Raw genomic sequence first — 26,739 nt, forward strand, 5'->3', positions numbered from 1 at the left:
CTGGCCCGCAAACGCTCACTCCTCGTTCTATTACATCACATGCACAACAGACGTGCGCGCACACATTCAGACAGGAAAATGCATATTGGGTGACACAAACACAAGGAAGACGTGCGTGCATGTGTTCACTGTGAAGACACACCTAAAACACACAGAGACGCACACGCTCTCAAGTGGGCAGGTTGGAGTGGATCTTCTGTAGCTCAGATTAATGGAGTGAGTCAGTATTAGCTCAGAGTAAACAGTGAGACAGACACTGACATACACACCACATGTCACACTTCATCCTGTGGAAAGCACTGTCGATCAAAACAAGCGAGTCGGAGAACGGAGGAATACAGTGAACGAGGGAGAAACCGTCAAATGAAGGGGAAAGAAAAGGAGAGCCTAAGAATGAGAATTATAATATAAATGTTCCTGTAGAGAATTTTTAGTACTTTATATTTATTAATGTACTGTAGAAGTTTGGTATAGGGCTGGGCCATATACCCTAAATCTTTTATTATATCTGAAAATACTATCATTATTGTGATATCATTGCTATAGCAACATAACACAAACTAGCCCAGGCACATCAGAGCACAACAGCACCATGTCATAATTTAGCATCTAAAAGAGTAGCTGTTTTAATAACCTTCGATCATGAGCAGTGCTTTGCAGAATATGCAAGAAAATGTTTCCCCCCAAAAGGTGAAAACTACTCGTTTCACCCCTGGATGCAAAAACAAACTGTTGAGTATAACCAGGCTACAAGTAGGAGATACCAGCATTTGGTGACTGGACGTCAACCCAGATATAGGCGCATGACTCCACATGTGTTGTTGGTGTGCTGACTAGTTGTGCAGGGTATTTGCACTTGCTAGTTCATAGCTAGCTGCACTCCACATGACAGGAAGGTCACATAGAGTGGATGGAAATTTTAAGCAGCTGGTTTAAAAAGCTTGACCCAAGACACAACCCATCCCAGGTAGAAAATATTTTCCAGTTTTATTATCTGATAATATTTGTGGGGCTTTTGAAAAGTTACAAGGTCAAGTTACTTTAGTTACCATTCAATAAAAGTGTTAAGATACTTGCTTAACATAAAATTACTTAAATTTCCAGTGAAAACACAAGCAAAGCAGCTTGATTTATGTGGTGTCACTTAATGTACTGCTGGGTCACCACTGTTGCACTATGGCTGCTGCTATTGCTGGCTCTTTGGTTCAGTAGACTCAATTGAAAAGAGGATGGAAAAATACTTGTCATTAACTTGCACTTAAATGCAGGCTGCTAGCATCAATAAAATGTTCAGGAGTTTTTTCTATTTTGTCAAAAATACTAGAAGTTTTCTTCAAATATTGTGATATCATTTTGTGTCTATATCACCCACCCCTACTGTGGGAATTGTTTCTCGTGGGCTGCGTGTTTGGACAGCTAAGCTAAGCTTAACTTTAGCTCTGAGGTCACTTTTTGCAATAACGGTCCTAAATTGTCTGATTAAAGCGAGTGAATAGAAGAAGGGAAAAGAAAACTCTTTAAAGTTAATTGGCTTTGGGTAACTTTAAAGCTAATTAAAGGATATTTCTGAAACTGTAAAAATTGTTTTTATATCCATTCTTCTTGTTTTTTTTTAGTCGAAAAAAATTAATTGGCCGTTCATTGTTACGAAATACCAAACATCTGCTGGCCTAAACTTCTAAAATGTTCTATTCTTTGGGTCATATAAATACGTTGGGATTTTACACCACTGAATTTACAAAGTTATTAATCAGGAGATTTCTTTTCTTGGATACTGGGAAGCTGTTAAATGTATTTATTTACTATTTTATTTACCACTTTATAAAATAAGTGGTTGTATCAACAATTTTTTTCAGCTAAAAACAAAGCAGGCTCTCTTTTGAATTCCTCCAGCTGTGAGCAATGGAGAGACACAGAGCTGTGAAACTTCTTGTATGTAAGTAATTCACACAAGCCGACTGTTGGTAGACAGGTCCAACAATTATTTTTAATTTCATCTTTTAACCCTCAGTGATCAATAAAATAAAAAAACACCAAGGATGCAGCACTGCTGGGGTTTGTAATGTGTTGCAATATGCAGCAACTGAACAGCAAACTACTGAAAAAATATGCTCTAATGAAGGTCAATAGGCTAAAACACTTTTCCTGAAGTGTCTTTTTACCAGGAAAAATACAACTGAATCAAAAACAGCTTCCTCCATTGCACCTCAGTGACTAATCAAATCTTCTCTTGGCTGCTCCCTTTAGGGGTCACTATAGCAAATGATCTATTTCCCTTCCTTCAAACCTGTTACATTGTCTCCTGTCACACTAAAGCTCCAGATATTGTAGTACCTACATTTAAAGTCCTTAGTCTCACCTCTACACTCCCAGTTTTCCTTCTGTCTCCAAACATACCTTCGCAAAGTTTTCACTGGTAACCTAGTAACTAGTGGTTGTTGTTAGCCTGGCCCTCGTCTGCTCTGGTTTGGAAATCTTATTGTTCATTCACTTGTTTAATTTGAACAAAGATTATACATTGGGTGCCCTTCCTGATGCAATCCTCCCTGTTAATCCAGACTTGGACAGGACGCTAGGAATAATCTGGTTTATGGGCCCTGTGGTTGGCTCAAATAGAACAAAGAAAATTTTCTGCAGCTTACCAAAATATGCTTTTCTCAAATCAAATCTTGTTCTAACTAATGGTGTAATGAGACCACTGCAATTACATTAAGACTCTATGCACCTTAAAACAAATTTACACAAGGCGACAAGCATAAAACTTCACTAAAAAAAAAACATACACTTGCCACTGTTATGCAAAAGCCTATCAGCTGAGATTCTCCCATCATCTGTCAGTACTGACAATTAGAAGAGGAAGACAGACTTTTTTATTGCATTTTCAATTACTTCACTTTCATACAGAGAGAAAGAAAACAAAAAACGAGTGACGGTTTGGAAAAAAACTGAGCAACTTCCTGGTAAGCTGTGAAAATATGTCACTATTAATTGATTCCAGCTATCAGTTGAACGTTTAAAGTAAGTCTTTCTACAGCTGGCTGTCAGGGGTGAATATATGTGGGTTGCAAAATGGTCCAAAACACACTCCAGCGACTGCATTTGCAGAAGGAGAGGTCTGTCTAGAAACAGGATAATATTAAAGGAACTTGTACAAAATTAATGAAGCGAACTTTGAAGGCTATGCAAGGATTGAGAATAAGCATAAATGTAAAGATGGAAGGTGACTGGCATTAGTTCTTGAGGACTATCGTTAAGCTACTGCTCTAATGAATAAAGCAGTCCGTGGGGAGGCGAGGGGGGAGAGAGGGAGCGAGAATAACTGATCTGATGGTTGCTGCTTCAGAGACCAGCTGCAGCTGTACCACCCTTCCAATGATCAAACACACATCAGTTGGATGTTTCTGTCTGTTTGCGCTCTCATGGCGAGTGTGTGTTGCATTTTTCTGCTCATGTGTGTCCCCGGCGTTTCGCACACTAATTTGTCATTTCCATGGCAACCCACTGTTACAGGGGCTACACCAAATATGAATGTGTTTGTGCATGCATGTGTTTCAGAGAAAGAAACAGAGAGAGGGGGGAGAGACGGGAAGAGAGATGGAGAAGGAGGTCGAGAGAGAGAAAGAGTGATTGAGTGAACAGTACATTATCATGGACAGCTGTACTGAATCAAAATGGCGGATGGAGGCTGGGAGCACGTCGGGGGAGCCTACATTATACAGCACCTGATAGAGGGAGCAGGATGGAAAGAAGCAGGGAAAGAGGAAGATGCATTGGAGAATTTGAAAGGAGAAGGAATAAAAAAAGAGGGAGCAGGAGACTCTTTGAGATGGGCAATGCAGAATGGAAGAGAAGAGAGAATAAGGTAGAAGGAAAGAAAGACGAGACAAGGAAAGGGAGTGGCAGAGAAGAAGGGATGGATGGCTAGAGAGAGGTAAAGACAGAAAAATGCTGGTGTATCTAAATCCTAGTGTAGCAAGCCTCAATCATGGCAGCCCTGTCATTCTGAAGATAGCACGCTGCAGTTCCCTTGCACCTCGTTTTTAGCCCACCATGCAGTTCTGCTATCAGCTCCTCTCAGACTGTCCACACATGCAAATACACATGCACACACACACGCAGCATAAACTCAAGCATCCTGCACGAAGGCATCCCGTCTTAATAACAGACAGGTGGATTAACTATAGACTTGTACACTATACAGATAGATGACCAGCATTGGAAATGTATGTAAATGTATGCTAACATATGCATAGTTTCCATATTAAGTTAAAGTGTGAGAATTCATACAGTCGAGTTCACTAAAGGCTGCAAATGCCGTTTCCATCTCTATTCGGTGATATACAGCATCTGGCTTTGAAAGTGATTGGGCTATCACATCACAGCCAAGGGAGCAATACTGTAGAGGAGGATATTACTGTCAGGACACAAGTGACAGATTGCTCGTCTGCAATGTTGATGTCTTATTTCTTTTTTGTTGTTGTTGTTAAATTGAAAGCATTTATTCCCAGTATGAAATATGCACTTTAAAAAATGCTACACCAGCACAGAAAAATACCATACTGACCTAAAAGTGAAGAATAGTGTAGAAACTGTGATTGAGTTGAAAAATCACCAACAATATAGACACCTGTCTGAATGGTTTCTTCTAAATGTTTGTCATTTTTTGCAAATCTTTGATGATAGGAAGGTTTTATATAATTTCTGCAATAGCAGGAATGTAAGATATGCAGGGTGGTTTCAAGTGCTTATTAGCAATAGACCACCATAGCAGAGACTCCCAGTCAATGTGATGTCAGTAAAACAAGTCTTCCTGGAAACATTGTGGTATATGGTACACAAAACTGAAACTTGCCGCTTAACAAATAATGGTCATATATTTTCGTGCAAGTGCTCTGGGTGCGTGATATAACTAAAGATTAAAAAGATCTCCTTTACCTTTGTACACTATATTAAGTTGGAAGTGGCTCCATAGTGTAGTGGTTTACACTTTTGCCTAACAAGCAAAAGATCACCCAGTTCATTTCTGGCCGGAGAAAGAAGTGAAGGGCATCCAGCATCAATGTAAAGATGGAAAGTGATTGGCATTAGACCATATCATTAAGATCCTGCTCCAATGAATAAAACAGGCTGTGGCCTGTTGTGAATAAGGGAGTTAATACTGCATTAAGTTGGCTTTTTTTTTTAAACCTTACAAGATGGCACAATTCACTTGTTTCAGGTTGAATTTTCACACTACTTTAAGTAAAGCCAACTTTTTTTTGCAGTGATTCATTGACTTGAAAGAATCAGATGCAACTGAAACCAGGTGTTATCTACATAATCATGATCATCAGTCATAAGAATTTTTAGATACTAACAGTGAACAGCAGCATTTTACTTTTGAGAAGAAAGAAACTTTTGCATTCTTTCGTGGCTGGCGTGGATTGAAGACACAAATGTGTGATAATGTTGGTGCTGCAATTTCAACGACAGGTCAATGCAGAAGCCTGGAGATTTATAGATTATACGGATGTGGATGTTGCAAAAACTTAAAAAGACTTTTTGGAGAACGCTTTGAAAGAAATGCCACAATTCCTTTACTGAGATTTTTGACTTCTTGTCCTATACCAGCACTGATCAGTGGTTTTGTCTGAGTGGCGGCACCAATCTTTCAGAATACTCCAGCAAGTCTGGCACACCTTTACTGTTAAAGATAAGTCCAAGAGTTATTGGATTTATTATAATGCATTTTCAAAACCATAATTTATTTTATGAAGACATTTTGACTTTTTATTAGCTTTGCACTAGTATCCAATGACTGACTAACAGGATTGGCTAAACCTTAAGTTTTGACCTGTGACCTCAATAGTTGTGTTGTGAGCTAACTAGTAAAGTAAAGTAAAAATGTATTTATATAGCACCTTTCAAGATAAAATCACAAAGTGCTTCACAGAAACTAGAACATAAAACAACATCAACCAAAGGCAAGTTCGTCCCTACAGCCCTGTCACTGATTATGATTAAGCTACCAAAGCCTGCTTAACTATGATTGGTTAAGAAAACCCAAGCTTAATCTGGACCTTAATCTAACAAATACCAAAATCTTCCCCACCATCAGTTTATGTAAATTCGCATTCAGGTGTATGTCTATAGAGATTATCGTTTACGATACTGGATTATTCAGTAATTGTTTCCCTGGATGAATGATGGCTTTCTGTTGATGAAGCACTCCATTAATTAGCTCTGATTGAATAATTGAAAAGAAGAGCAGCACATTAAACAGCACTGAAAAGAATCATTATGAGCAGTCCTTTTGTCAACAAAGAATTAAATCTGTAAGAAGATATGAGTCTCCTTGAGTCCCATGTAGTGTATTTAAAACTTATTTAGAATATTAAAAACAAAGGACTGCTTGATTGCCTTTGCTTAATAAACAGCAAATGATCCACACACCATCCATTAGCGATGAATGGGGGATGGATGGTTTGCTGTTTATCAAACAGAACTGTTATACTAGCGTTTTCATCAGTCAACGTGGTGGAGTGAGCCTATTAAAAGGTCTGAACCCACGGCTGGCGCCACTGTGGAGCCAGACATTTTTTATAGCGGTGGCCAGTGTCAAACCAAACGCCGGGGTGGCACAGAAATGGATGACTCGGTTTTATTGCTATGTGTTAAATTAATGTAGCCTAAATAGTCTCTTTTTTTCTTTTTCAGGCATTACTTCAATGAAGAAGTGCACTTTAGGAGCTTGTGTAAGATATTTATCTTTAATTGTTGATAAAGATAAGGCTCATGAGATAATTGCCATTTAAATGTGTCAGAGAAACACTTAGATGGTCAGTAGGTATTAAATGTATTAACAGTTCTACATGTAGCCCCCCCCCCCCCCCCCCCCCCCCGCCACCCCATCAGGCTTTGTCATTAGTTGTGCAAGGTGGTCCGAGGGTTCGCCATGCCTTCCCCAGACAACCTCTTGGACAAACAACAACAAGGTCCATCTCAGGACTATCGCAAATCATATTAAATTTAACAATGTTTTTGAGAAGATACAATCATTTAAGTGAATTTCTTTGAGATAGAAATAGAAGAAGTAAAGCATAACAAAAATAATGCTGTACATCAAAAATCCTTTTCAATTTCCATGTTAAGAAAAAAATTATGAACAGCACACTTTTTGCCATTGTGTTCAATCCTTTATATCGTGTCCCTTTTTGTTCCTTTTATCTGTGTTCATATCTCTCTCTCTCTCTGTCTTGCTCAAATTTGGCCTTCTCTCTGGTACCCAGGGAAACTGGCTTGTTTCCATGACAATGTCTTCAGGCAGAACAGTGTATTTGTCTTAAGCTGGATAAGATCAGAGTCAGTTTCATCCCTTTTAGACACACTCACACCGGCATGCAGACAAACACATACAGTACATACAACATGGCACATATGCACAGTAAAGTAGAAGAGCACCAGAATTAGAAAAATGTGTAAAAAGCAGACAATTGGCAGCATTTAGATCCACACACATGCTTTAACATCCCTCACACACACGCACACCTAATGAAACCCTCTTGTGGCATGTTGTTAACAAATAACAAGCACATAAAGAGCTCTTTTCATAAATGTAATGTGATGGGTTTTTAATGAACACTGTGGCTATTTTAATTGTCATAGTTACACCAGACAAGTGCCACAAGTAAATGAGTGTTTGCATGCACGATTCCTTTGAGTGTGCGTATGCTCGTTCATGTGTCGTTTTGGCAAAAAGCGAAGAAATGAACTTCAAATGCCAGATGGGGTAGTGAAGTGAATCGCCAATTGGGCCGCTACTCTCGGTTCCCACCCAGGCACAATGGAAATTGCTAAGACAAGTAAGAAACAATTGGAGCACCAAGTACCCTGTTTCTTTCTCTTTCTTTCTAAAAATGGAGTGTGTGTGTCTGAGTGTGCGTGTTCGATGAGGTACGTGCATCACTGATGAATACCATGCCGGCTGATGCGAGGCTCTGTCAAGTCGGGGAGCCCAAGGAGAGATGCAGCACTCCTGCTGAGAAACGCTGCAGTCTTATCTCCCTTCCTGTCTCCCCGTGCGTCGACCTTCTCTTTCCACCTCTCTTTTCCCACTTTCTGAATTCGCTCCTATCTTTCGTCACCATCACTTTTCTGCACTCTTTTACCCTATCCCATCCACCCGTCCTCCCACCCTCCCTTACATACTCATTGCCAGCCTCCGCTCTATCTTTCCCCTTCATCCTCTGCAAATGGAGAGTCCGTTTGATGTCTTTATTTTTAGGCCATTATAGGGTGCTTCGGCTTCGCGTGTTCCCTATTAGCGTTGCGGTGAATGCTAAAAAATGTAAATGTGTACGCTTGCTAATGAGCTGGTAATTGCATATAATTACCAGTAAAAGTATACATTTAGTAGTGGGATTGCAGCACATTTCCCATGTTGAATTCAGTAACCGCATCTCCCTGATAATGTGGGGGCTGAGCTCTGTATGTGGTGCTGTGACTTTCATTACAAGAACTGCATGGGTGTTAAGCATTAATGAGTGTTGTAGTACAGTAGTGTAATGGGTGTTAGTAGTGGAGAGTAGAGGCAGAATTAGTCCCATTAGTGGAGAGTTTATATCTGGGATAATTGTCAATTTTCCAATAAAAACTTTGCTGCAATTGCTTTACCATTGCTGATTGCTAGAGGGCGCACAGTTTCTTTTTTCACAGCTCAAGATGAGGCCATCAGGAAACAAAATCATGCCAGTCAGTAAGGCAGGCAGCCAATCATCAGATTCTTGCCTTCTAACACTAAGCATCTCTCTCTCTCACCTCGAGTTGGAAGCTGCTCACTTGCCCGTCTTGTTAATTATGTAAGCCTTACAACATCAGCGGCTAATGTGCGTCTGATGAGTATCTTTCATTCATTGTACTTTGCTAGGATTAGCCGCAGGAACAGAAATCAGGCCAACGTAAACAATAACTGAGTGAATTTACATTTTTGAGTTGATACTTGTTCACTGTACCTACAAGCATAAACGCAGGGCCTGTTCTTTCACTGCTTCCTGACAGCGCTGACACTAACTAATATTTTTGCAGATGATTAATTTGCTGATTAATCATTTTAAAATGTCATAATATGGTGGAAAATACTCACCATGGGAGTAAAACATCAACAATGGATCAACCAGCTAAACCAAAACATATTGGGTTTAACTAGGCTAATTAATCTGAAATTAATGTCCAATCTTGGTAATGTTTTTGTTTAATTATACTACTAGTAATGCCATGGGGTTTGTATCTACTTCGCTTTGTCATACATGCGAGTAAACTTAATATTTTGAGGTTTTTGACTGTTGGTCAGACAAATCCAAGACATCAACTTGGGCTGTAAAGCATTTCTATTTATTTCATTAAATGTAACGGGTAAAAAAAGAAAATATATAAAAATAGAAGCCCCACCAATTGGTCGAGGTTAATGGCTACACTACACATTCTTTCTATAATATTGCCCTTAGATGGCTTTTGCTGAGATTTGGCATGATATAAATAAAAGTGCACTGCACCAGAATCTGTTGATCAAAAAACTAACTAACTTGCCAATTAATCAATAAGTAATCATTATCTGTAGACCTAAATTATTTAAAACTAAAAAGGAAGGCATTTTGCTAAGAGCAACACATCATTTATCAATAATTTAAACTGCTGCTGATTAATCTTCTGATGAGGGGCGAAGCATTTCAACAGTACCACCTAAAATAACAGAGTAAGACGAGAGTGTGCTGGGAAATTATACAAGTGTAATTAGACTAACAAAAATATGTATTTAAATTTTGTTTTAGCAGGCCTGTAGTTTATTAAAAAATAATCCGCTCTTGTATGATTTATTATTAGGGCTGTTGGTGGTGATGAGTAAGAGGTAGGAGACATGCTGTACTTTGCTGGTACTGACTGGTTCCTCTTGGCGTCTGCTACCACTCCCAACCCCACATATGGTGGAGTCAGCACGGAGCTCGTCCACTGCGTTTGTGTATGTGTGTGTACATGTGTGCTTTTTTCGTTCTTCCGAAAAAGCGCATTTATCCATGAAAGAACAAAAGGGGGTGGAGAGGTGGGGGTGGGGGGGGGGGGGGGGGACGCACAAAAGAGACAATTTAAAAAGAAATCCAAAGACTGTGATATTGGGCATGTGTGTGCACAGCCAGGAGTGTGCGTCCATCTGCGTGTTTTTACCATAAGACAATGTGTTAAAATGAGCCGCTTTGATTGCCGACGCTTTATGAGTCACAAGTGATGACTCACAATCCACCTCCCCTGAACATGCACCCATGCACTCACACAAGACACACACTAACATACAGACAAACACACCTCGCTCTCCACTGCCTTCATCCACTGACCGTGAAGAATATGTGCAGGCAGCCTTACTCATGCATATTTACACTGAACACATACTCACTCACCTACTCAGCGGGCACTTTCTAAAGGTTATTGTGTGTGAGTTTGCGTCTATTTGTCCGTCCGTTCACGTACACGCATTTTTAAAGGTCACTTCAAGCGAGGCTGACCACTTGTCTGTGTAGCGTATAGATTGTTGGATTGATATCGAGAACACTTGGACATGCAGACAAACAACCATTATTAACTAGGCAGCCCGCTTCAGAGCTCGAAGAACATACAAATATCATAAACAAGCATAGCTGCCAATTATGACCAAGAGCCACTCGTCAATCCTATTCAGAATCTACAATCATTCATTCACCCAGAACCCTTCACGGTCTATTCTTGGAGAGACAGAGAAAAAAGAAAAGGGCAAAATCTGCTACTTGGCTTTAAGCACATTTTCCATCCAGATTATTGCTGCTCAATACTTTTCATGAAAAAATCCATTTCCCCCCTCTTCCTTTGGCTGCTCGATACTTATGAAAATCCAATTTGGCTCCCTCCTTTCTTTCTTCCCTCCACAATTCATGCATTTTCACCCACTCAAAGTGATTAGTGATCTGTGGGTATCATTTCCAGGGAGAATGATAACTGTGTTTTATGGAGGAGGGGAAAGGTCCAGCGCTCCCCATCAGGGCTGATCTCCCTTGGTGAATGACTGGGCTGGGAGGGCAGACAGGAGCACCGCTGTCCCTTTGCAGATACAGGCAGTTGCTCTACATCACAGGAGAAAAGACGACTCACTTTATCTCTCCCTCGCTTCCTATTTCCCTCTCTGCTCCCTCTATCATTCATTCCTTTAGCTGTTCTCTCACAGGCACGGTCTCTTTTTCTCAATTTCTCCTGCCCACACACACAAACGCACACGCACACACACACACACACACACATATGCTATATATCTTTCTAAGACACCCCTCCCCACACCAATCCACCCCCTCAAAGAAACTCATTTCAGCTTTGCAGGCTCCTCAAAAAGCCTCTTTACGCTGAGCTAACCTAAGCTAGGCTTCGTCTGCACCATTTGACAGCCTTTACATCTCAGTATGCAGAGCAAAAACACACTCGCGCAAACACACACGCAGCCTTTTCATGTGTACAGAGTCTGAAAGAGGCTTCAAAGGTTTAAAAAATAAATAAGAGAAACAGTTTTACTTTTTAGCCTATCACAATCCAAACATCCGTAATAGCGAGGGCATCCACTATACACAAATACACTGAATACATTGTGTAATAATGCTGGAAACATATGTTAATACATGTCTGTCCTTAAGTAGGTGATTTAAAATGCTGAGCATAAGCCAGATGAAGCCATTAAATTTTCACTGCCACCTGGATGATTCACGGCAGACATTTTAAGGCAGAAACTTCAGCAATGTGAGTTTACTTAGCAATCAAAACACAGAAAACAAGCCCAGATAGAAATATACTTGTCATAATAGAGATGTCTTACATGATAGATGTTTAGAGACACCATTTGTTCTCTTCAAGATATTTCTATCTGCTAGCTAGGATGAACATTTCATTAAATGGCACATTTCAGCGAATGCACAGCAGCCCTGTCACAATGGGAGACAGCCGTCATCACATCGTCTCTCTCATCCAATCAAAGAGCACAATAGACGCAGATCAGCCTGTCACGATCAGGCCTGTCTTCATGTGGGCCAATCAGTGTATTCATCAGCGTCATGCAGAGCCGACTGATCGAGCAGCACCTACCTTCCCGATTTTCAAAAGCACGGTAGGCTCGAGCTTCTATTCAGTCGCACGCATGCAGGCAAAAGTAACAGCACGCTCACGCACGCATATGCGCACACACTCATATGTCAACACCTTACCTTACCAAAAATGAAACATTCCAATTTAACAGCAACTGCACATAAGAATTTGAAGCTGAACAGCTCTAAAAGTTTGAAATTACCATACATTCAAGAGCCTGTCAATACATTCAACTTCAAAACCATCCAGAATAGCTCATTAGCCATAGATACATAAAAAAGTATGGGAGGTACCTCTGAGCTTTCCTAAAATCACAAAGGGTGGTGTCCCACACAGAGTGTAAGAGGGCAGGAACAAAGAAGGAGAAGGAGAAGGGGGGTGGGGCAAGAAGAAAAAAGGTGGCAGTGTGAGATTTTTGGTCATCAGTGAACAGTTTTCAAGCAGACCAGTGGCACTTGTTTTTGGGGATGTCTTCAAAAACACTGGGCAACTTGGGTTTTGAGGTGTAGCAGCAATGCTTTCATATGCTGCAGGAACATCTGTTCAGAATCACATGCGCTCGCCAACGTATTAACGGGAGCCCATGTGAGCACCGGCAACGGCAGAGCGAGACATGCTGGAAGCAGATGAAAAGCCATGGAGGAGTGCGGATGTGCGTTTCTCTGAAAGCTTCCAGTCACTGATTCAAACCCTGTTGTAAGAGCACACATGCACATGTATGACTACATCGTACACACACACACACTCAGCACTCACATCCCTCTCAGTCAAACTCTTACACACAGATGAGAGAAAATGAAATGAGGTGAATAGTAAAGACCAAATCAAACCATCCATGTTGTCAGTCGGTCAGTCGGCCCATAGATCCATCTCCATGACCTGGAGCCCTGCCAAGTCTAATCCAACCAAGCGCTGAAGCAGCAGCCATCTACACCCTCCCGTTACTCCAGCCATGACTACTGAATATATATCTTAGAAGAAGTTTCTCTCAGATTCATCACTTAACACCTAAAATAATCTTCAAAGGCATAGTTCAGGTCTAACTGTTTCAGCAAATTGCATTCGTTTCAGCTTAAATTAAAACTCTGGACTGTTTAACGTCTTAATCACGGAGAAAAAACTGACCTTCGTTCAGTGCCTAGAGAGACAACTTTCTTCGGCTCCAGGTGGCGATGAGGTGGGGGAGGGATACAAGGAGTGTTGGAGGAGTGTAGGGGGAGTTAAGAGGTAAGGGGGAGGGAAGGGTGATGGTATAGCAGAGGACAACAGGAAGTGAGGTAAGAGGAGGCCATACCTTGGTCGCCAATCATCAGGTGTGCCAGACCTTAAAGGAAGACAAGAGCACAGTCAGCACAGTAAAGGATCATGGGGTGTGTGTGTGCGCATGTTTGTGATTTTGTGATACAGGAGTTTGTCAATGGCATGCTGATGATGGCTAAATTTCTCTGTGCCGGTGTGTGTATCTGTGAGTGCATGAGTCATCTAGGTTATACAAAATGTCTAAAAAACAAAACAAAACAACCCTCGCTTTGAAGACACTTACTTATCCTAGGCACCGATCCTACGCACAAACAGGTATGAACACAGACGTTTGCACATAGCCATAAACTAGGTCGTACACTTTACAGTATTTGCGCGTCTACATAACCTCAAGGCAAGAGCCACTTCAGATGATTGCGCATGAGATGTAGTACTTACCAGATATCAGCATCCAACCCCTACATACCCACACAGACCAACATACATCTAGGCTGGTTACCTTTTTTTAACCTGGCTACCTATTACTAATGTATTTCCATAACAGACAATGTGCTGAGTGAGAGATGAAGGTAATACTGACATGGAAAAGATGTGAAAGCGAGAAGAGGAATGATGAAAAAGAAAAGATGGTCATGATTACGAGTTGACTGAAGAGCAAGAAAGGTGTCGATTAGAAAAAGAAGCGAGAAGAATGAGGAAAAGTTTGAACTAAGAGCAGGATATTGAAATAGATAGATAGATAGATAGATAGATAGATAGATAGATAGATAGATAGATAGATAGATAGATAGATAGATAGATAGTACAACCTACCTGGAGTGTAGCTGTGCTCTGGAAAGGTGTTGCGGCCGGCCGAGGAGAGAGAGAGACAGACATTCATTAACATGCATGCTCAGCCCTTGGGTTACCATGGCTACTTACTGTACATGCACACCTGTCCGGGGTTACCGCGGCAACACACATGCAAAAGTCCACGCACGGACACAATGGATACCATGCTGCACTGGTAGCCAAAACTGAGATTTATCTATACATACAGATGAACAGTCTCTCTACGACTCCACGCGGGTACAAATACACATATCTAAGTGCGTAAACAAACACACGCCCACCCACACTTGTAGGGTACACAGGGGTGGAGGTAGGGGTATTCAGGTAGAGGGGTGGGGAGGGGGTGTTGGTGTAAATATACAGTCCTACCTGTAGGTTTGGATTCAAGAGCCATTTACCCCATAACTTACCTTGTAGCCGCTTCCTCTCCCCGGAGCCCCCCGACATATAGCATGCAACACACACTTTCAATCTCGCAATCTCTCCCACATCCTCTTTACCTCTCTCCCCTCCTTCTCTCTCTCTCGCTTTCTCTCTCTCTCACACACACACACACACACACGCACACACACACTCACACTAACGTCGACTATGGCAGTAATAATGATGTGAAATAGCAGGGTAAACATGTAGGGATGGATTAGCAGTGCAGGAAGACAAGGGGCATGCATGGTCCAATACTGGGACAGAGTGTGTGTCTGTGTGTCTGTGTGCTTGTGTGTACATTAAACTTTGGGCGCCTGTGTGTAGATGTGTGAGTCTTGAGCTTTGTGTTCATGTGAGTGTTTCCTTGCCTCTGCCCTTGTGCCGGTGGCATGGCAGAAACAGGTGGAACCATTAGCATGCTAACAGCGATTTGCCCTCAAGGACAATGCAAGCCAGGCCAGGCCTAACAAGCCAGGTTCACTCTGCCTTCACTGGAGGGCAAAATAACTTAGACAGTAATTACATTTATGCACGGGCTCTGCTCAAACTGTCTTCACTTACTACATCTATATTCTGAGTATCTCAAATCATTTTATTTCTCCAAAGTGACATATTGATGTGCTCCGGAACAAAACCCTCATAAATAGTTCCTTCATTGCACTGGTATTAAATATGTAATATACTGCATTTTTTTTTCAGGGCTGAGAATGTCTACAGTAAATAACAACATTACGCTTTGCAAATACTTCTAGGCTTGACACAAATCTGCAAAAATATGAGCAGGAATAAAAGTGGATCATTTGGGAGCCTTGAAGATACTGTGTAATTGTAAACGTGTACGGAAACTAAGACTGCCACAGCTAAATTGCTTATTTCTAGCTTCAAACGTAGTCCTAAGGATTCATATTTTCCTCTAGCAGAGCATGTTCATTCTGTATTAAAGATTCATAACTGAATTTTTTTCTAATTTTTAGAGGGTTATAATTTTATCTCAAAGCTTTATTGTGCAGCTACACCGAGGCTGCTGGGTTCAAAATAACACAGTAACTTCAAGGTACCATATAAAAGATAAACCTTTTTGCCCGGCTTTGCCTGACTCTACACAAAACAACTACACAGTCTCGGCTCATATACTCGCAAATAATGATCATCCCAGTTTTGAAAGCGACAACTCTTTCACAACCTACAATCAACATATTTGCAGCCTTAGATGCTATTAACATGTTTTTGCTTCAGTCAAAAAGACCTGGGCCTCTAGTCCCCTTCTTTTTTAGCCATCCACTTAATTTTAAACACAAACTGAGAATTATCTCCTTTTAAGTGTGTCAGTGCATCTAGAATGAGAATTTCCTTTGAAAAACTATAAATCCGTAAGAGTAACTCACTGCTAGTGTTGCTGATGCATATATATTGGTTCAGCCTGCGGTTCCTGGGATTTGAGATATCCCACAGTGCCGGTATCTTGTCACGCCAAAATGAACAACAGCGCATGAGGCCAGCTTTTTTAAAAAAAATAAAAAATTATAGATCCACAACACACAAAACAGCCCTCCAGAAAATGTGGGCTATCCAAAGAAAACACATCATCTGCTCAGTTTTTCCTCTCCAACTTCTTTATATCTCTGAACTATCTACCAAGAATGATTCTGAGAATTTAAAGATGGTGTTGCATTCTTCTGTCCAAGGTCTGTGTGTTGGTTAGCTGACTAAGAAAAACTGCACTTATAGTAGAAAAGCTCAGTCCATTAAATCTGTTTCCAGAACTAATGTCTGTGAGTTTTTTAATACTACTACCAGTAAGTAACTAAAAAAGATCATAATTAACCTTCAAGAGCTGACTGTTAAACTTCTTTAGGCTTTTTTTTTTTTTTTACATTATTGTGCCTAATGTACACTGATGAAATTGACAGATGAAAAAACTGCTGCTGATATGCTTGACACAGCTGAACCCACCTTCTCATTTTTCTTTAATTGCTGAGTTGCCCTTTTGGTTAACTGCAGTTTCCTCCACATAACAAACTGATGCATTTTCCTCCCTCACAGATTTTGTTATTGTCCTTCCTATCAATCAAGGCATTTGATTTACCCCCTTCTAGCAACTGCACAAATCAACTAGTTTTCCTTTGACTGATTGCTTTAGAATTTAGGGTATAGAATTTGCCTCTTCTTTTCTTTTTTTTTTTGCCCACAAAGAATTTAATATATTAAATCCAAAAGCAATTAATAATTGTCATACTATACGTGAAAAGCTGACCAAATATAGAAACCAAAAATGCAGCTGCACACAAAAACAGCCATGCTATTTCCAGTGTTTGTTATCTGAACTTCACTGTCTGCAAATGCCTCTCAAAACTATGTCCCCAAAATGTTGCATATCAACCCATTTCCGATGCATAAACTGCAAATAAAAGGCATGCTATTTTGCACTATATCCTTATCTGCCAAACCTCATGGCTATAAGGGGAAAGCCTGGCTTAACTCAGCTACAAATGCCTTGGGGTGCAACCTGGTCAGACAGCCAGTGAAATTTTTAACTCTTTTTGGGGGGGCCATTTTAACCCAGAAGTAATAATAAAATAATGAAAACATTGAAAAATGTTGTGTTACAATTAGGGATGGGTATCGCAACCCGGTTCTTGTTGAGAACCGGTTCCCACTGTTTCAATTCCTTGGAATTGTTAGCCATTTTTGCAAACGATTCCCTTATCGATTCCAGTCGCCCCGAATGACGTCACCACGCTGCGATGTGTCATTTACCTGGCAGGAAACATGACGCCTAAGCTCAAAAGTTTGGTTAGACTTTACGAGAACGGATGACAACAGGGCAACTTGTGATACTTGCAAAGTAGATATTTCATTTAAGGGAGGAAACACTACGAATATGCAAAAGCATTTGCTCACAAAACACGCGATAACCTTAAATGAATGTCGTGTTTTTTAATTCCGCTCCGGACTCGTGAATCTCAACCCAGCAGCAGCGGTAACGTTTGCACGTCCTCTCCCGTTAATGCAGCAGGTAAATAATCAACTAACAGTGCATATTATGTTAGCGGATCTGCCTTATTTCAAAACCTGCCATTACTGTGCATTTAGGTGATCATGATGAGACAGACAGACAGAGTCTGGCTCAGATGCTGGCAGTTCTTGCTGCAGTCTACCGGTAGCGTCTCCTTTCAGGCCAGGATAGACGAATGTCACCGAGCAGTGACTAAGTTTGTGGTAAAAGGCTTGCACCCATTTGCCACAGCAGATGCCCCCGATTATCGGTAAGTGAATGTGTTTAATTGTAGGCAGGGACATTACTGGATATTCTTGTGTAATTGCTACAGAATAATTTATGTTAAACTTTGTTATTGCTACAGAAGAATATTTATTTTATTATTTTACATTTACAATTTTTTTCCTGGGGACCCTGTGACACCCCATTGAAGAGCTGTAGGCTGCGGATCTCTTAAGATCTCACTGTTGTGTTTATAAGGCCATGTTACTCCTAAATTTCTATCTTGTTCAAAGAGAAGATATAAAACAAAGTTCTAAGCTAATCGACCTTAGTGTTCTTTTTTAAAAAGAATCGATAAGAGAATCGATAAAGAATCGAATCGTTAAACAGAATCGAAAATGGAATCGGAATCGTGAAAATCTTATCAATACCCATCCCTAGTTACAATTGCACATCATTTTCATTCAACATTTATGCCTAAACTCTGAAATCTTAATCTGCAAAAATAAAAAGAGAAGAGTCTGAACTGATTTGCTTACACCAAAACTTAATGCTACGCTACAATACCAAGTCTCAGAGCAAATTTCAGCTCTAAAGTAAAACACCATAATATGTTTTCTCTGAAGCTGCAATTTAGTTTGAAAAGAGAATTTCCACATTATTTTAACCATGTAATGCTACGAAGCTTCTTACTTAAGACACAGAAGCACATCCATCTAAGCAGACCTCCAAACTCGAGACTACAATTTATGTGACTACAATTACTAACAGCAGCCACTGGTGCCAAGAGAAAAAACACGACTCTGGCACATGTTTTCCAAAACAATTGGCTTCACTCACAGATGAAATGTGAGTCCAACACTAGGAATATAAAACACCCCCTTAAAAGGAATAAGTGGCCTCTTGTTGAGCGACGAGTGCCGGAGAAAAGTAGATATTGTATCTGGTGTGAGCTTTTACATAAAATGTCTTCACCTCTTATTTAGCCTGTAAAGCTACACCGCTGTTAGGAACCTCAGTGGTGTTGTGACTAATGCTGGTGCTGGAGCCAGTGCACTGTGTGAATGTGTTTCTCTGTGTGATTGTATGTTTTGTTTGCACGTGTTTGTGCAGGTATGCGTGTGCCACTGCTGTCTGTCTCCCACTGTGCCCTAAGCAGCAGCAGCAGAACAGCAGACTGGATTAGACTGGCTTGGATCATACCTAATTCTCAGTGCAGCACTGAGTTTCTGCACAGAGCTGATCATAGCTTCACCTGTCACTTCCTGAACACACGTGCAGCGCAAAAGCCCAACAACTGCTATTTATTTTAGCACTAATGATTTAGTCTGCAAAATGCCAAAACTACTAAATAATACTAAAAATTGTCTGGCATTAAGTACCGGGGCATAAAATGATTCTTTTAAACTCTTATTTTTTCTGACCAGCAGCCCAAAACATAAATATATTAAATGTAAAATGATACAAATGACAAAAAAGACAGCATTTCTCACTTTTTAGAAACTAGATCAAGGGAATATTTGGCATTTCTACTTTAGAAGTGGCTTAAATGCATTTTCATGATTACTTAATCAGCATATGACTCACCCAATTAATTGCTTTTTGCTCATAAAATATTGGAAAATAGTTAAATAATAGTCAAGGTAAGATACTCGTACAATACTTGTTTTATTAGTCGGTACAAAACCCAATAAATATTCAGTTTACTTTCATATATGACAAAGAAAAACATCAAATGCTCACATTCGGGGACATTCTTTGTATTTTCTTCCTAATTAATTAATTTTTAATCATCAAAACAGCTGCTAATTAATTTTCTTCTTATTTCTCTCTCATATAGACTAATTATTTCCTCACAAATGAACATAAACGTACCTGCTTTAATACCGTTTTTATCTCCGTGGCATGTTAGGAGTGGTGGTCAAGACTTTCATTATTGCCTTTGACGACCCACTCCGCGCTGCGTCTGATTTTTAATTGCACTAACTTTTGCTTCCTCACATCCCCTTTCCTCCGATGACCCGGAAAACTCCACATGTAGCAGTTTATTTAAACAGTGCTTGCTTTGTAGTGTCATTTACAAGATTGACAGAAAGCACATACTGAGGCGCAATGCACTGTTGTGCTTTGGCGTCAAGCAAAGCCCCAATTTGTTTTTTCATTTACAATCGAAAACATTTTTATGAAGCCGCATGGTGCATTTTAATGCAAATAATAATGTAACAATTCAGCACTGTTCTATACATGAATTAGAGGATTTAAAATGTTCATTTAATTACTATTATAGCTGCAGATAATTCAATGTATTTAACAATTTTCATATTTCATAAATTTATAAACAAGAGATTTTCATATCCATCTGTCTTTAAAAGGTAAAGTTTTAAATTGTTCCTTATAGAAGATTCTAGGAAATCTTTATGAATCAGTTAGACAGGGCGTCCAACTGTGAAGCCTGTTATAAGTAACCAGTAGCTCTTAAGGCTGGCACTATGGATCCATGGATTTGTATAATGGAAGCTTCGGCACCGCTGTCCTTGCATCTCGTCCTTGCATCTTCACCTTATATCCTTACTGGGAGGAGCTAAGATGCGAGAAAGAGATGCGAGAAGAGGAAGCAAAAAAGTATATTGAAAAGAAGCCCATATGTTGCCTTTTGTAGTGGTTAATAAGGTCATTTCAAAGTCATTAAATTCTAAATAAATAAATAGACTATGTCACTGATTCTTGTCTTAAAACATTTATATATCATCTTGTTTTTACCAGTGGCTGGTAGGAGGTAACACAGCCTTTCTGTGTGGAGTCTGCATATTCTGCCTGTGCTGATACTGTGCAAAAATATGCATGTTAAGGTATTAACTGATTCTAATTTGGACATTGGTGTGACTGTAAGTGTGAATGGTTATCTGTCTCCCTGTTGTTAGCCTAGTGATGAACTGGTGCCTGTCCAGTGTGACCTATGATAGCTGGGATAGTCTCCAGCCCTCCAACATGACTCTCATTTGAATAAGCAATTAAGAAAATAGATGGACAGATGTTAATGACCATCGCCAGACCACTACACCATGTGAGACATGGGGAAATCAAATGTTTCTGTGAGTCCACAAAATGCAACAGCTGTTAAAGTTCTAAAGAAAAACAACTGAAAACAAGGTCCAATGCAAAATCTGTAAAGACACCATTGAAACTGGTAAGTACTGAATAATATTATATATATAACCTGCTATGGAATGTGTGTGGCTATTTTCTTTCCAGGTACTAGAGGTGGACAACACAGGCAACCCTGGCAACACCTGAACCCAGTGCGTTGACTTTACAACTAAATCTGTCATTGTTAGTTTAGGTTCACTTCTTATGCTTCCTATTTTTTTTAAATTAACTGTTTGTTAATTGCCTCGTTTGTGTGCATCTCCCTTGTTTGTTGTAGGACAGGTGGCCCGATTTGTGAACATGCCTCCTAGATTAAACACGCAGTAATCTCCACTCACTGCCACATGCGTGTAAACAGAGTGGAAAGAGTGCGTGGCAGATATGATGCCTGAAGTCATTTGGAGCTGCAGGTACAAACGAGTGCAGAAGGGGGTAGGCCGGAGCTGAGGCGTGGAAGCAGGAGGGTTAGGAACGCATCTTTCATCGTGTCTTCTTATTAGTCCTGTTTCCATGGTAACCTAAGCCAGCCTACTGTCCACTAAATGCTAGGGTGCGATATGACGCGTGGCTAAAGGGGATGTGTGATGTTGAAATTGGTGCTGGGTGGGGTGTAAGGTTAGGCTGGTGACAAACAGTAGCCATGGTGGAAGGCCACTCGGCTGTTTTTTGGCTGATGCATTTGTGTCATTTAAAAAAAAGAAGAGGAAAAAGAAGAAAAATCAATTGCTAGAGGGGTGGGGGTGGGGGGGCGCTGATTGGTATCGCTGGTGCTGAAAACAAAAAAGCACAGACTCGTTTTAGAGAGCTATCGATTAAGAATGCAAATTATCTCTGAATGAACTGAAGCAAATCTGAAGACACACACAACTTAGAAGGGGGAAATTAACGAATTTGCAATGATAACCATAACCTGGTAGCTGAGTTCATTAAGCAGCTGTTTCATTTTTGTAACAGCCATCAGTACGCTGCCCAATGTATTGCCACTTGTAGTGACCAAAGGCACTACTGGAAGTATTAAGAGAAGGTCTTCTAGCAGTTATTAAACCATCTGCGGCATACTTACAAGTGTTTATAGTCTGACTTTTTCATCTTTATAAACACAACACTGTCTCCTTTTTTATTATGCATAAAAGCACTGACACAAAATCATTACACACAATCACACAGACGCAAACAGAGCATCTTAACAGGCTGCAAGCTGTTCAAATTAATGGCAGGCGATAGATTGTACACACATCATTCAGCACCCTATGTATGGTACCTCTGAAGGCCATTTAGAATCAATGCAAATCCATTAACACAGGCAGGCAGGTGTCGGCCATATAACAACCACTGATTTCCAGCATCTAAGCCCTGCTCCAATTAGAGTTTCTCAACATGAGCCAACAGCCATGTCCACAACTGATCTATATAGTTATTGTGTTTTGCCAAATGCACCTACTGAGCTCCTCAAAACCTGCAGCCAGGCATTTCAGTGACTTTCAGGAATTTGTTTCAAATTGTTTTCAAGCTCTCTTCTCCAGCTTCACTACACTGACTTCTCTTCCTAGGAGTGGGCTTAATTTTGGGTTCTGGAGGAGCTCACTTAAACTGGGAGCCACCGGCAGGCGTAAGAAATCAATCTCAAACATAATCAGTATGCATGTCTTGCACTGTTTGTGAAGGCTGCTGGTCCATACACACAAATTGAAGGTAAATGTGAAGGTGTGAATGAGAAATAGATATCTTTGTTGAGGGACTTGGTGTTTGTAAAGAGAGGTATAAATTTTGAGATGTTAATCCACATGTGTAAGTGTATGTACATGTGTCTTTTGAGGTGTACATGTGTATGTGTAAAGGATGGGATGTAAAGGATGGGTCAGCATGATTTTGGGCCTTACCTTCGCTGCAGTCATTGCCTTGGTATCCGGTGTCGGAGCAGTCGCAGACAGCCTGGTCGTTGACCACATTGCACACCCCTCCGTTCTGGCACTGATGGTCTGGGCCACAGCCAGCTGTTACTGTGACGCCCTCTGAGCTGTCCAGCGTCACCAGTGAGCCGTTGATGCTCACTGCCGTGATCCAGCCACGGAAGGCAGGGTGTTCCCGCACTGAAGGAGAGGTGAGGCGGAGGGGCGAAGAATGTAGCTCTGGGCTCACCCCGCCCATGTAGGTATGACTGAATACTGTCATGTCTCTTCTCTTACTCTTCACTTCCGCCCATCCTTCCAATCGCCCATCCACCTCCAACGAGGTGTTCCTCCAATCCCGCTTGACACGCACTGCGTGCCACCGCCCATCACTCACCGCCACACCTGACTGCAGCTCAGCCGGCTCAGCACAGAAGATGGAGAAACGCAGCCGAAGGTGACCGTGGAGAAGCAGCAGCTCCAGAAAGTCGCAGAATCCCTCGTCATCCAGGTAGAGCAGCAGGCCCTCCTGGCTGTGAGTCCGCAGGCTGAAGCTCAGCACACTCTCGCAGCAAGCGTTCCATACTGGGAACCGCCCCCACTGGCTGGAAACGCCTCCAAACTCCAGGACCTCGCCTTGGGCCTGGCCCCCCACGCTGCACAGGCAGAGCCCCAGGAAGAGCAGTGGGGCTGCCGCCCAAACACAAACCGCCATTACACTCATACACACACTCACGCTCACACTCACACACACACACACGGAATGAGATAGTGGCTAGAGCTGGGGTGTTCCCTCTAGCCTACAGCTCATGGTGACAACTGTAGGGGCCTTCGAAGAACTCTTTATGGGTTTCTCAGGTGACCCTTCTATCTTGCAAGTGCTCTTTTCAAAGGTTGGCTCCTATAGGATTCAGCTCCAGGAAAGGGAGGGGGTCAAACAGCGGCTCCCGCCATCCTTTCAGTATGCTTTGGACATCTTTTTTTCCCTTGGCCTCTTGTTTGTGTCGTCTCTGAGATGTTCAGTGTCTCCTCTCCATTCAGTCTTTATTCTTATCTTCTGACATATGAGATTCCAGGTGCGTGTGTTTGTGTGAACGTCTGTGTGAGTGTTAGATATGTGACAAATCGTATGTGAACTCCATCTTTGTGCCCTAGATAGGGCCTTATCCCCCATGCAGGCAATTCCCCACAGAGTACAAGTGCAAGTGTGTGTGTGTGTGTGTGTGTGTGTGTGTGTGTGTGTGTGTGGCTCACACACTGGTAATGGAGAGAAATGACACCGTCATAGCAGTATTTTCTCCCCCTCCTCCCTTTCTTAGTAGGGCAAGACTTAAAGTGTGTGTGGGCAAAAAAAAAATATGTGTGTGTGTGTTCGAATGTATGTGTGTGTGCAAGTGAGGTATGTGTGTCTCTCACTGCCGCGTCATCACTCTCTCCAGCGACCTACAGAGAGAACAGAGACGGCACAATCAACCAGGGTCACACACACACACTCACACACGCATACATATATACAATACACAAACTCTCACGCACACATACACAACCTGATCCCGCTGTTGTTCTCAGATTACTCTTTCTCGTGCATTTCTGCGCGCATACACACAAAGACATCATATTGTCACACTACACAAGGAGCAGGCCCACATAACTCTTTATAAACATACAGAATAACACGTAGATTTTTTACTTCCACGCAGCCCACACGGCAGTGGTTTAAGCCAAGCACATACAGTATATAGGCACGCGCATACATACATACATACATACACAAACAGCACCTCCTTCAGCAGAGCTCCCATCATGCCGCAGGAGATTTTTATAAGGTGGCATACCTGCGGCGGCCTTAATGTCCAAAAAGAACAGCTGGACCCACTCTGACACTGGCGGTATTCTTACAGATTTTAATCAACAGCTTTCGCGTTTCAGTTTATTTTGTAAATGGGTTTAACGAGGCTACCTCGCGGCACCGTCAAACACTGTGTTAGGTTCATCACAAAGAGCGGGAGCAGCACCGCGCGCTGCGGCGGATGACTCAAACCGCCTCGCTTTTATCGAATTAACGGCTTCAGAGCCCATTTCAAACAGTTGAACACATTCACACGCGCACACACGGCAGAACCCCACAGTGGCAGAAAATGTACACGCACAGTGGACTACACGTAGCGTCTTCTCGGAGTCTTTGAGAGGCGAAAAGCGGCGACATCACAGTTATTGATAGACGGGGTGAATGAATGCGGTTGAAATATCGATTCTCGATTTGCGGCTATATTTTCTCTCCATTTTTTTCTCCCTCTCGACTACACCGGGGGTTCGGTCTCATCACCTGAGCCCTTAGCGCTTGACGTTAACTACAGCTTAGCTCGCCGGTTACATGTTAATTACTTCTTTTTTTTCTTTATACAGTTAACCTGCTGTTTTAATTGGAATTACACCTGTAATAGTGCCGTGGCAGCCTCGCCCCGGTAAATAAAAGGCAAACCGACCGCGGTGTTCCCTCAGCTCAGGCACATATTACACTAGAAAACCGACCTACCTCACGCGCATCCTGTGGTTCCGTGGCAACAGTGCCGCGCGCGGCTCATCGATTTCCCTTCCATTTGAGGAGAATCTCCCCCGAATTCGCGAGAGAGGAGAGAGCAGGCGCGCGCCTGGTGGCAGACTGAGTCGGTCTACCGGACAGGGACGAAACTATCATAGGATCGCCTCCAGGCGACAAGGTGCTATTGCTCTCTCTCTCTCATACACACTCTCTCTAGCTTCCCCTTCCTCTCTCTCGCTCAGTCTCTCTCTCTCTCGCTCTCTCTCTCTCTGACTCAATGCCGCTCTCCCCCTCTCCTTCTCTCCGTTCTCCTGAGGAGGAAAAGGTGCAGTCTGATGCTCTCCGCGAGACTCGACAGAGGGAACGTCACGTGGTCGCAGGAGAACGATGGAGTGTGAATGTGTATTTGTGTGTATGTGTGTGTGTGTACGAGAGAGAGAGTGAGAGGAGAGGATGGGCGGGGCCGCGCGCCGCTGCAGCACCTTGGACAGCGCGCACTCACCGCCCGTACGAAGCTGAAACGCTATTACCGGAGGCAGAAAATGAGGCGAGAGCCTGGGTAGATCCGAATGATTAAATCCGTGAGTGACAGTGAGGATGGCCTTTACTTCACTGGCGCCACAGGAGCGAGAGTAAAGACAGCGATTCAGTGAACTGTGGGGGGAAGGACGGATTGAAGAGGCCGTGTCAGTTTACAGATCTCTCTCAATCTGTTTCTCTTCTCACACAGAGAAAACATAATCCATCTGAAAATAGATTACATACGGTGTTCAGACACCACACGGACACATTACTGTTCACACCCTCCTTAGTTCCAGTTAAGAGAAACCTTCAGGGTGGATAAGGCCCTTGAACACTCTGACCTCAGCCCCTTCCAACACCTTTGGGATGAGCTAGTGCCATTTCTGTGTCAGGCCTTAAAGCCCACCAGTGTCTTACTAACTGTGCCAGGAGTGTTAATCTCACGCTCTAGTGACTGAACTGGAACAAATCCACAACCATATAGTGTCAGCACATTAGACTGAGATGTTCAACAATAATTTATGGCTGCCATTTATTAGATAAGAATTAGAGCATTATTATTATTATTATTTTATTTTCAGTTTCTGATTTTAATTGATTTTAGTTATTGTTCCCACGGTGGAATTTATTGTTTCACTTTCCTTTTAAGTGTTTTAAAACACTTTGTTTTTGCTGTCTTTTCATTAGTTTCAGTTTTAGTTTTAGTCTTTTTATTTGTCATAATGAGGGTATTTGTCAGGGTCAAGATTTAAGAACCTTACAAAAGGTATTCCAAA

At 41.7% G+C, this 26,739-nt stretch overlaps 1 protein-coding gene across 1 annotated transcript in view; it reads right to left on the reverse strand.

Annotated features, from left to right (window-relative positions):
* Positions 1-25,855, reverse strand: part of nrxn1a (neurexin 1a) — a 69,760-nt gene extending 43,905 nt beyond the window's left edge. The window contains 4 exon segments of the mRNA XM_085170937.1: positions 13,421-13,450; positions 14,200-14,217; positions 22,891-24,342; positions 25,436-25,855. Coding sequence (XP_085027063.1) covers positions 13,421-13,450; positions 14,200-14,217; positions 22,891-23,623 — 781 coding nt within the window. The 5' untranslated portion in view covers positions 23,624-24,342; positions 25,436-25,855.
* Positions 25,856-26,739: the final 884 nt, after the last annotated feature.

The sequence above is a fragment of the Neolamprologus multifasciatus genome, chromosome 8, assembly GCF_963576455.1.
Source record: "Neolamprologus multifasciatus chromosome 8, fNeoMul1.2, whole genome shotgun sequence".
In the NCBI taxonomy this organism is placed as follows: domain Eukaryota; kingdom Metazoa; phylum Chordata; class Actinopteri; order Cichliformes; family Cichlidae; genus Neolamprologus; species Neolamprologus multifasciatus.